The sequence below is a fragment of the Anas platyrhynchos genome, chromosome 12 (genome assembly GCF_047663525.1).
Source record: "Anas platyrhynchos isolate ZD024472 breed Pekin duck chromosome 12, IASCAAS_PekinDuck_T2T, whole genome shotgun sequence".
Classification (NCBI taxonomy): domain Eukaryota; kingdom Metazoa; phylum Chordata; class Aves; order Anseriformes; family Anatidae; genus Anas; species Anas platyrhynchos.
Window position 1 is genome coordinate 11,743,285 of NC_092598.1, and position 12,334 is coordinate 11,755,618.

The 12,334-nt window shown below is 45.6% G+C and overlaps 1 protein-coding gene across 3 annotated transcripts in view; it reads right to left on the reverse strand.

Moving 5' to 3' along the window:
- RANBP10 (RAN binding protein 10) overlaps positions 1-12,334 on the reverse strand; it is a 77,173-nt gene that overhangs the window by 7,309 nt on the left and 57,530 nt on the right. For 2 of the 3 annotated variants that reach the window (XM_038185646.2, XM_038185648.2), the window contains 7 exons: positions 10,224-10,336; positions 7,513-7,621; positions 6,012-6,160; positions 4,756-4,951; positions 3,367-3,491; positions 2,518-2,663; positions 1,916-2,027 (listed from right to left, as the gene is read on the reverse strand). In XM_038185646.2, the coding sequence (XP_038041574.1) occupies positions 1,916-2,027; positions 2,518-2,663; positions 3,367-3,491; positions 4,756-4,951; positions 6,012-6,160; positions 7,513-7,621; positions 10,224-10,336 (950 nt within the window). The remainder of the gene's footprint in view (positions 1-1,915; positions 2,028-2,517; positions 2,664-3,366; positions 3,492-4,755; positions 4,952-6,011; positions 6,161-7,512; positions 7,622-10,223; positions 10,337-12,334) is intronic. The other variant, XM_038185647.2, reaches the window with a different exon arrangement.

The window sequence follows — 12,334 nt, forward strand, 5'->3', positions numbered from 1 at the left end:
GTCCCCCTGTGTCCCAGCTGAACACCGAGCCGAGCAAACCTGGCAGAAGACGGTAGCTCTGGCAAGAAGTTACTGCTGAGGAATGCTGGCTCTGCACCACCGCTCCTGTGCATACCCCACAGGCCTGCCCATGCATGACACGTCCCACCTTGGGGACACAGCTCAAAAGGGCCTTTTAGAAAGTGCTGCTTTTCAGAAAGTGCTGCTTTCTAAAGGTGACCACAGCAAGAAAAAGGCAGCGTAGCTCCTGCTGCCCCAGTGCCTGCCAAAAAACCCTCAAAGCCTAAGAGATCAGAGCACAGAAAAATAAGGAAAGGCAGAAGTTAGCCCAAAGGGAGAGGCAACTGCTCCCTCTCCCACTTGTGCAAGTCTACACAGTAATGTAGAAAAAAAAGCCGATACACGCTCAGTCACTGGTCACCACCTCTTTTCAACATCATGTTTGCTAGGTCTGTGTCAGGGAACCCAGAGCTGCTCTGGTCAAGGTACGTGTCTTTTGAGCTGTGTGACGAAGCACTTCCAGACACCATCTTTCATTTCTCACTGCTGACATCCCTCAGCAACTTGTGTAGGCTTCTCAAGCAGTGGGCAAACAGTGGCTGGAGCTCAGCCATTCTGCTGGACACCTGGCCACGCTGACCGTCAGGGGAAGGGACTCTTCTGAATTGTAGACCTTCTGTTCCTTTACTCAGACAAAACAGGAGTTTGCTCATCAAACTGCTCCTTCCCCCAGAAGATAAGTTCTAAATCTCCTTCTGGGGCACTAAATGTCAGGTGCACAGACCCAATAGGGGTCTGGAGTCTGCACAGGAGCCAGTCTCCTCTCTGTCTCAGAGAGGCTGCCCAGGGGACTGCATGTGGTCAGCTGGACTGATCTAACCAAGACAGAAGAGCATCCTCTGAAATTATCTGAGCAATGGCACAGCACATGCAGGATTCAGTGACAGGATCAAGGGGCCTGCCTAGAGTGAAACAATCCCTTTCTTGCAGACTGGTGGCAGGTTATAACCTTGTTATCCCTATACTCATTACTCCACCAGGGGAGCAAAACTCATCAGGAAAAGGGGAGCTGTCTTGATAGCTGTAGAAAACCAACCTATAACCTGTAGACCCCGCATAGAACAGGTTTTCAACAGTAGGACAGCCCTGATTCCAACACCAGACACCAGGCTCTCTGGGCTCCAACAAGCACACCACATGATGGGAACATGCGGAGGCATATGCTTGTAGGGAAGACAAACCCTGGCTGCATTTCATAGAATCATAGAATATCCTGAGTTGGAAGGGACCCTTAAGGATCATCAAGTCCAACTCTTGACACCGCACAGGTATTTAACTGAGTATTCAACGTGGCCTCAAAGCTAAGAGGAATTTATGGCCCTCTATGCTTTAGAGCCAACACTATGGGAACCTGCTTTGCTTACAAGCTGCTGCAACAGAGTTAACTGCATTCCCTACCAGAAAGCAGCTTGATGCCAGATCAAAATTCTGGCAAACAGAATATTCTCTGAACAGAAGGTTCTCCCAGACAACATGGAAAACAGCCTTGCTAACATCAGCAAACTGATTCAGGTGGGTTCAGAACAAGAAGGAAGAGGGGCAGGGAAACACATCAGAGAGATATTGGATTCTTCAGAAAGCTGGTGAGGAAAATCCTTAAGAGAATTCTCAGAAGCAGCACTGAGGAAGATCCAAGGGAGCCAAATAAAGATCAGATCAGAGGGATCCATTTTATGCAGGCTTCACTCCTACCTCCCTTCCTGTAACCCTTCCCTTTCAGCAACAGAAAGAGAGGCAAAGGCTAAAGATAAGTACTTCCAAACTTTCCCTGACACTCACAGGCTGCCTGCCACAGGACAGTGCCCAAGAACAGGTATGTCCAGTGGGTAGCACTCACATAGGAACCAGGCCTTACCCAATATAGCACTATTAAGAGCAGCACAAACAGGTTCCCTCTGGATTGGGTCCAGCTGTTGACCAACAGGGCAGTTCCAAGGGTCTGAGTAAGCTAACAAGCTAAATGCGTCCTGTGTGAGAGAACAGAAAGGCACAGTAAGTTCATGCATGGCTGCAAATACACAGGAATGCCACCAAGTCTGTCAGCCAGGGCACCTCCTGCCACGACCAATGTGACAGGTGCCTACCTCCTGAAAAAAAAAATGGCCCTTTTCTTCTTGGCAACAAGGGACCACACTGGGCCATCAAGATAGCAGACTAGAGGGTGCTGTCTCCACCTGGCAGGGGAGCCAGCACAGGAAGGCAGACAGAGTGCCACCTAGAGAGAAGAGCATGCAGTTGCCCCTAGAAGGCAGGCAGGAGCTTTATTTCCTCTCTCCTGTGCTGAGAACTGGGTCTACATGCTCTATGCTCACTGAGTTTCATCCCCTGATCCCCAAGCAGGCCCCCTCTTCCTCACCAGGTGCAGATGTGGTGGCCACCCAGAGCTCTGCAAGAAAAGCCACAGCTCCAGTCCTGGCCCAGAAAACTGCAGTGAGGCAGCATAAAGCCCGGGCTTACCTGAAGCATCTTTTTGTGCATTGTGTTCTTGCCATATTCTCTGCAAAGCTGCTCACTCAGCATCTGCAGCTCCCGCCCGAACTGGATCATTCGCTCCGTAGCAGCATGGTTCCCTCCGCAGAGCTGCCTCTGGGAGCAGCTGTCTTCTAGGGGAAAAGCAGGGGAGAAGGAACAATTGTCACTCATTCCACACCATTGCTCACTGTGTGTCATGCAACCCTTTCTTAGCCACGAACTCCTTTCCCTTCTGGAGCAGGTAGGTGCTCCCCGCTCAAAGTTTATGCAAGTAGCAGCTTTTTCTGAGCCCTGCACTATAAATAGCAGATGGTCATGTTTTTCTTTAATTCTATTATTTTAATGGTTGAGGACTATCTACAAATCAAGGCTTCTAATAAAATCATGGGAACTTGGAACTCCAGCTGTGTTACCCTTTCATGTGTGCAATGGAGTGCATGTACAGCAAAAAAAACCTGGTCTAACAAACCCTGCACTCAGAAATCTTTCAGTCAGCAATACCAACACCACCAACTTCCCAATATCAGGTGGCCACAAGGCCCACTATAGCTGGAGGAATTCCCACTTTCAGAGGTAGTGTAGCTCATTTATCCTATTGCTTTCCCTGGTCCACAACATCACCAGCACTGCTGTGTGATTATGAAAAGCCAAACCTAGTTTCAGTTCCAAGACAGATTAATTTTCCTCGTGAAATAGGTATCTTGAGAACTGCATTCACTGGGGCTGGGAAAGAAACCCAAAAGTACACGTTTTTCCCCCACAATCCAATCACAACTTTAACTCTTGATACCGGCCCTTTCTATTTCCCATTACCCCTCCTGCCTGAGGCCCTACCCATGCTGGATTCATCCGTCTGCAGGATCTCTTCATGTTTGTAGGTGCCGTTCATTATCCTGGTGGATGAATTTTCCAGGACTCCATTGGGGTAGTGCTCGGCCTCCATTTCCATCTCGCTGTCACTGAGGTGAAAGAAGGAAAGAAAGGCCAGATGTCTAAATTAGGGAAGAAATGAAGAGCTCAGATGACAAATGATGCCCAGCAATGGCCAGGAAACCAGGATAGGTGTCAGTTAAACTCCAGGAAGCAAGATGGTTTAATTCAGTGTAGCAAAAATTGTTTCTAGCTTCTGAATACAACCTATGAAACAGGCTTTTGTTCTGCTTGTGCTTGTCATAATTCCAGGTGCAGAGCGCTTATCACTTTCACTGCAAGAAGCAGTTACCTCTGGACACTGAACAGCAGCCAGACAACAGAGAACATACCAAACAGGAGGAAAATCTTAGCTGTGGTAAGCCATCATCCCTTCTGACAAGTGCAGTACAGAAAACACAAGGACTTTAGGTTTAAATGTTCAAGACAGCAGTCTGAATAAGACTGTTGATTAACTCAGAAAAATGAAATGATGAGAAAATCATGCTGGCCTTTTTTTTTTTTTTTTTTTCTGAAAATTGCTCGGCACAGTACTCAAGACAAATGCCAGCTGCAATTAGCAAGGAATTCTATTAATCACAGTGATATTCTTCTGCTCCAGAAGGGCCACAGACAGCCCTGTAACACCAACCTGCAAAGTGAGCCCAAAGGAAGCTCAGTTCTCACCACTGCTCCATATACTCCACATCCTAGTAAATGCAGCAGTAGCTATTCCCTGTTCTCCTGAACTGCCTACGGCTTCTCAGAGAAGTGAAGTTTTATAAGTCTGGCCTGCTGTCACAAGTGTGAAACAAATTGCTTTAGATTCAGGGGCATATCTCAAAGGACAACAAATTGGGCAACAGGTAGAGGTAGACCAAGAAAAATACTCGAGGGCAGCATACCAACCCAGTAATCACTTGGGCTGCTGCCTCACCTACAAAAGGGCAGGCAAGCTTCATATCAAGGGTAATTCACTGGCTGAGGCAGCTGAACCAAAGAAAGGCCCAATGGGAGAGTTTCTATGCAAACTATCATGTTGGGCTCTGACGGCATCAAGTTTAATGGGACAGACTGATGTTTAAAACAAGACCATTCTTATATTCCTCATGAGATAAGCCTCCAAACCTGAGCTAGAACAGGGAACTGGGACAGGCTTATGTCTGCTGGGAACAGTAGTGACCTTGCAGATGAGAAGAGTTCCTCTGTTTTTTAAAAGAGCAGGGCAGATGCTCTTCTGGCTCTTCAGAAAGAACACTGAGCCCTCTCCCACCATCTCACCCTCCACAGGGATCTATAAAGAAAAAAATATACCTGGTTTCTTGGTTACTTGTACTACTGTGCTGCTGAGATTTGGTAGAATCTGTAGAATTGGACTCCGAGTAGTTCACAGATGAGGGGGAGGAGGAGGAAGAAGATGAAGATGATGAACTCAGTGTTGGGTATTTACTGTGGCTCTGTTTGCTCTTTGTGGACATGACTCCATTGCTACAGGTTGGACTATCTGCTCCTGAAAGTTAAGAAGGAAGAGAGAAATGAGACCAGACTGACAATGACACTCCCTTGTGAAGTTAACCATTAGTAAGAGAGGCAGATCCCAAATGAAGGAAGCAAAGTAAGACTGAAGATACAGATCTCTGACTCTGTTCAGAGAAACATACCTAGCACTTCTCACAACATGAAACAGGAAAGCAAAGATATTGGCTTGGGAAGGTGTGCGATAGCTTTGAGGAATTCAAGTGATTGTCTTCCTTTCCCTTAAACATTTGCATGTTCACAATTTCTTACATGCAGCAGTGGGAACACCAAAACAAAACATATACAAAAAGTATAGATGGCTGTGAGCAGCTCAAGACTCAGTGAAGCAGCTCAAACTGTTTTCACAGGCTCTGCTCCCTGGCCCACTCATCTTCTAAGCCACAGCCAATAACTACCTAGAAAATATATCTCAGGGTGTCCTGGTTTACCTTGTTCTTTCTTCAAATCCTAAAGCTTAATTTCCCAAACTGCAGAAAGTTGATGTTTCTGAGAGCAATTTTTGCAGGTACAGAACTGTTCCCTTCTTACGTGTTTAGAGATTCCAGGGTACAGACCATGGGAGGAGAAGCACTCATGCAAGGCATCCCCCTAGCCTTTTGCTAAATTGGCTAGAACTGTGTATCTTATGCCCAGTCTGTGGAGATTTTCTGCAGTCTGAAGGGCTCCTGTTGGAAAGCAATTATTTTGCACACTTCAGGGTACAGGAAATGGGCTTTATTTTCCAGAATCTCCTCTTACAGCTTTGTCTGTAAAACTGAGCCACACGATGGCTCCACTAGAAGGCCACCTTTAAAAGCTTTTGTTCTAAAAAGAAAAAGGACTCTGCACACAATAGTCTGTGGAAAACAGCTCACTCAAAACCAATTTCTTAACAGTACAGAGACACCTACCAAATCAGTACCTCATCTCAGCTGGTTCTCAGAAAAGAAAAGGAGCATTTCATAGAACAGAAAGCAGTAGGTAAGGTAATATACAGCAGTTCACCTTTAACATTTGTTCTTCTCACCAGAAGACACAGGAAAAGCACTTACCAGTACTATGAACATGTGAGTTGTTTGATCCATGTCTAGGACTTAAGCTGGGGGACCCTGGGTAACTGTCCTGGGATCTGGGGCTGCGTGCACTGAAACAACGTACTTCACTGTCTGTCCCATTCACCATCTCCACAAACTGCCGACACCTGATTTCATAGGAAGGAAGAAGAAGAAAAGGGTGTGTGACAGCCAGGATGTTCTGCATTGATGTTTCCTTAGTTACTGTCTGCAGAAGTCCTAGAAATTGGACAGGAGTTAAATGTCCTGGCTTTGAAAGAGACGTTTTAGACTCTTGCTGCTCATATTTTGAATGCTCTGATAATGCTATAGCAGGAAGGAGTTCAGATGCTGCCACTCAGAGCTAACAAATGTTGAGAACCAGATAGAGACAGACGAGCAGTATACCAACAGTCAGCCTCTTTTCAGTCCCACACTTAATAGGAAGCACTTGTGTCATTACTAAAAGGGGAGCACTTGTGTCATTGACAAGATGCTCCACCTTGGCTGGTATCAGCAAAGGCAGAGATAGGAAAAGAAAAAGCATTTCAGCACCAATGGGGCCAGTGGTGCAAGTATGAGTTGCCATAGTATCAGAAGTGAAACACTTCACAGATTCAAAACACAGCACGTTTCTTGCTTGGCAGGATAACCCCAGGCCTTAGATAATATTCCTCCAGTTAACCAAATGTTCCCACACCTCTCCTGCTCTGGACCCAAGAAAATTCATGTGATGGTAAGCCTGCTGTTAGGACACATGGTGGGATAAAGAGCATTTTCCTTGTTCCAAAAAACAAGTTTACTTCTATTGTGCTAAGAAGAAATTATTCCTTTACAGTGTGGTTTCAGCTCCACCACTGCTGCAGGTACTCCAAAATTAGACTGTGTTTTTTTTTAATTCAGGGCAGATACTAAAGCTGCCAGTAATAGTCCCCCCCAACTACTCCATCAATTTAGAAATTACGGTGTCCAATGGCAAATAGACAGCAAAGGGTAAAAAATGTAGTATCCACAGCGAGGACAGCTCCTAAGTTAGCTTTACTGGGAACTCTGTCCTTACACATCTCAGGAGGCTGGGAAGAGCAACCCTGTACAGCTGGGAGAACTGGGACACAAAAGCACTTTTTCCTTTCGGTCTCTACCCCCGACAGCCTCTTCCATACGTGCAGCTTTCTAGGAATCTTTGCAGTGACCACCATGTGCTGCAGTGTTGCAAGACCTTCACAGATAGCCTTTACTTATCTTGTGGAGGAGTTTCTAGTAGTCAGCAGGACTAAAATTTTACCCACCTCTGCCTGACCTCATGAGGCAAAGCCATACCAGATCTGAGGAGCAACAAAAGGGCTATGTACTAAGTCCTCTCCCACCTGCTCCCAAAGGGACCTCAGACAGTTAAGAATTCAGACCGAGGTGTGCAGCCTGACTGGGCTGGGCAGCCCCTTTCTTATCTCCTTCAGCTTCACATTTCAGAATTAGGGAGTAGAAAGCTATTCATACTTACTTTAACATGAAGAGCAGGTTGGGGTTATGTTCTAGGAGGCCAGGATAGAGCTGCTGGGTGGCTTCTATAGCCTCTCCCACTCTGCCTGCTAATACTAGCTTCTGTATTCCTGAAAGCAAAAGGAGACCTATTGACACACAGGACAGGCCAACAAGAATGGCCAGCAGAGTTTCCGAGTGAAGTCTCACATATGGCACACAGCTCCCCGCTACCACCTTGCACAAGGGCTAGGGAGAACTGGGGACCAAATTTTATTCATTATGGATTAGGATGATGAAAAGTGTGAAAATGAGGGAGAATATCTGTTAGTAGCTCAGAAACACCTGGAGCATCTGAAAAATGAAGTGGGTGTGCTGGGGTGGGGTGCTCTGTGACTTTAGTCCTTTAGTCATGGAGCTACAGAATCCCTTAGTCAGCAGCAATGGAAAAGACAGCAGGACACAACAGCTGGACGGGAGCAAGGAGGCTGCTGGGGAAGTAACAGTTTCAGAGGGGAAACCCCCACATTACAACCTCTGTCTGCTTCACGCTTGGAAAATTGCTGTAAGGCTGACCTCCAAACAAGCAAGCTATTCTTAGCAGGTTTGGAGGCTTAAGCCACAGCACAGTACTGCTTCCTTACTATCCCTACCCCCAAGTAAAAGTAACAACACCATCAAAATTGGCTTCCTGCAACTGACCTGGGCCTGCAATGAGGACGTGGCACCTGTAAGCTAGCTCCAGCAATCAGGTTTTGGCTAAACTAAACTAGACACAGCTCAGCAAGCTGTACACTTCTATGAGGTGCAAAGACACAAGGCAGAAGCCATGTATTATCCCTGTGTGTTCATATCCCACATATGTTCCTTCAGTGGGTCAGAAAATACTACTAGAAGACTTAAGATACTCGCTGATTCCATCCCAGGATACTCAGGGAACCTAGTAATTTACAGAGGTTTGCATTTTGTTTTTTTCTAAATGTACTTAAAACTAAAAATGTATTGTACTTCCCTCTGCTTTTTCAGGTCTCCTTACAAACAAGAGTAGGTTACCAATGCCTGGGAGGTGTTTTGCAAGCACAGGCACTAACAGCAACAGACTGAGATTTTTGCAAATCATGAGCATTACTAATTGAGCTCATTACTAATCCCCAATAACAATTTGAAACGTATTTGCTTCTTATCCTAGCTGAAAGCTAAAACCAAAGATGTGGTTCTCACACCAACACGTGTTGCAGTCTCCTTCATTTCATTCTGTTTCTTCTACTTAAACGTCATTTTTCATGTCTTGCTACTTTTTGTTGCTCTTATTGCCTTGTTTGGCAGCTTTCACAGATGTCTCTGCCTTTTCTACTTTCTCTTTTTGTTTTCCAGTCTGTGTCTTCCTCACAGCTTTTATTTGAGCCCCAACTGCAGAGCTCTGTATTCCTTCCCTCCTGGCTGCCTTGCCACCTGTCCTCAGACGAACCAGACTGTGTTGTCTCACGCATCTCCTGACCATTTAAACACAAACCAGCATGAACCCTGGCTGGGGCAAGGGCTGCATGATGCATGACCTGGAAAACATACAGCCCATCAGCACTATCCATGCAAAGGCACTGAGGAGCAGCAGCTATTATTGATTCTGGGCATGAAGCTGAGTACCCAAACCAACCCGAATGCTGGCTAAGCACACGTAATGTATGGAGGGAGAACTACAAAGGGACACGATGCACCTGATGCATAACTGTCACATGAGAAACAGTTCACAAAGGGAAAGGAAATGCATAGGTCAGGGCTTAGCTTGCATTCAACAGGCAGGAGAATGCAGAACACACACCAACATTCTGTGACCCTGCGGTCTGAGCCTGTGAATAGAATGGCTACAAAATAAAAGTACAGCAAGACAAAGCTGCAAGCCTTATTCTGCAGAAACCAAGAGTGCTTACAGCCTTACAAACCGAGAGGTTAACCACCCACTGACAGGCACTGGGCATCAGCCACCTCTCTAGGAAGCCTGTTCCAGTGTTCTGAATTTACCTAAATACAAAATGCGCAAAGGGCCTGGAAGATTCTGTAACTCCGGGAGTTCTGGTCAAAATAGATTGATATGCCTGGTCCCTATAACCATGCTAATAAAACTGCCCAGGCTGCAACAGATTGCACTGAAGAACCCAAATCCAAAGGAATCTCCAGTGCACACTGTCTTCTGCTCAGTTAAGGCCTTAGGTAACAAGATCTACTCTCCACCAGATTGGTCCTACCTCCAAGAAAGCACCTTCTGTCCCCGATGTGTAAGGCTGAGTCACCTCACCTCTTCTAATCAGGACAGGGTATATTCAGGTATTCATTTTCAACAGTATTGAGGAAAACTAACCAAGTTCATCAGACAGCCCAGTCTCTTTAACACTGACAGGCACGTAGGTCATTTTTCAGAGCAGAAAGGCAAAGGAAACAACAGCACCAGTTCTTCAGGCAAAACCAGCAGAAGGTGGAAGTGACCCAGTGATGATGGGAAAAGTGCTCAGAGCAGTGGTGCCTGAGTTCTGCTGACCCACAGGCAGCAACACCAAGCTAGCAGCCTGCTGTGGGCAGCTTTGTGCTGTCGTGGAATAACTTTCTACTTCAACAGTATTTCATTCCTCTGTGAGCAACAGGTTTCAATGTTAAATGTCCTGCGATAATAGCACTGCAGTCTGGAGGATCCCATAGCCAGAATGCCGTGTTTTGGGAACAACTACCCAAAAGACTTACTTTGTCTATTCTTTATTGAGGTCTGTTCTTCCTGGATTGTGGTGTCTGTGACTCTGGCGAAGGCAGTTGCTGTTGAACAGTACCCATGATGAACCAAATACGAAGAAACCATACTAGAAAGTAAGAAAATACAAAGAGATGAAAAGGTGTTGGCAACACACAGCAATCACACTGCAGGAAAAAAAAAAAAAATCAGACAATTTTACAGATAAATCAGACAAATTACAACAGAAACTGCAATTTCAGTGATCAAACTTAGCTCAGTTACGATATAACCATGGTCCCATTTCTGGCTCCAGATACTAAAATTACAAGATAGGCACCCAGGCCTCAGCAAACACTATGGAGACTCTAAATTCACTTTAAAAAAAAAAAAAAAAAAAAAAAGGACTCCCAATACATACACAGTATTTATTTATTTATTTATTTACTGCTGCCTAAGGGTCATAAGAGTTCTGTACTGACAGTGATGTCTCCTAGTGACATAAGATACAGCCAGAAAATCCCAGCTTCAGAGAGGCCTGACAGCTTACAAGTAGACCTCAAAAAAAAACCTTTTGGTCCTGAATTTCTGTTGTTTCCTATCCAGCCAGCAATTATACAATTGGTAGTTGAATCCCCTTATGAATTCTACACATTCACACACTTTTATCCCCTGATTTACACAGAGCAGAGTGCTGAGGGTACGCTCTGCCCATTATCCAGAGCATTAAGGAAGGAAGATGTTGAACAGGACTGGACCCAGTACTGACCCCTAGGTCCTGCCTTCCAGCTAGACTTTGCGCCACTTATCAGCACCACCTCAAATATTCCCTGACCTGATCCTCTTCCTCTAGGGATGTATCTTCCTTGCTCCAGCCTTTCTCCCAGTCTTTGGGACCTGAGATTTCTGAAAGTTGGTCTTTTTAGTAAAGACTGAGGCAAAAAAAGACATTCAGTACCTCAGCCTTTTCCAAAGGTTGTCCAAAGATATTATGGAGTCCTTCAGCAAAGCCTCCTGAAGAAACTGCTACCATGTGGTCCAACACAGCTAAATATTCAATTAAATAATGAGGTGGCGAGAAATGGACACTTTTTCCAGGGAAAGGAAAAAACACACAAGTACCGCAGGAACCTGTCCTATTAGCCCAACACTTGTACCTCCCAACTGGCAAAAGCAAATACCTAGAATAAAAGGAACAAGGCACCTTTCCCCCAGACCTGTCCAGCTTCCAATGATTTTTCAGATACTTCTCGTCCTAGAGGCGGTATCTCTCTACATCATAGCCCCAAAAGATTTTTCTTTCTTATGTTTCCAGTCACTTTTTGAATCCAGGCAGTTTTCACTGTGCCTTGTGACAGAGAGCGTGGGATAAAAACAGCACTCCTCTGTTTTTCCTAAATGCATCACCTGGTTAACTTCACTTGATACCCCTTAATTCTTGCAGCTGAGAAAATAAATGAACACTTGTTCCTTCATCACCCTCTCCAGGCTATTCAAGACGCTTTTTTACAGCTCTGCCTTACCCCTCACCGTCAGATTTTTCAGTGCTGGGGGTCTGTGTATTTGTTTCTTGCCTTACACCTCCCCCAAACTTTTGTACATCCTGCCTCTGCCTCTTTTTTTTTTTTTTTCCCCATGCTTTTCTCACTTCTGCTAAATACCTTGGGGGACTACAGAATGAGAACATCACACAGAGTTCTAGTTAAGGGTACACCTCACATTCACACAGTGACAGAATTATTTTTGCCCTTGATTTTTCCCCTAACAACATAGTCGACTTTTTTCCAGCTCACAACCAAAAAACGAAGTAATATTACAGTGCAATGTTTCATCATAATCCAAAGGTCTCATTGCTGGAGGATCCCTTCTTCCACGCCATTTCTGAACACCCTCAACAGCACAGCCACTACCAGCACACCTCCAAGCACAACGCTACAGCCACCGTCTCCCACGCTGAGAATCACACACCCACTCACCTCCTCTTTCGAACAATTCAGAATCCACATTGGGATGTCTGCCCATAGCCTCTAACTGCTTGGGCTCGCTGCCTTACCAAGGGAAAAGCATTTGGGGCTTCCAAGACAAAGACAGCAGCGTGAGAAACACATCCACATGCCTTGCTGGCTCC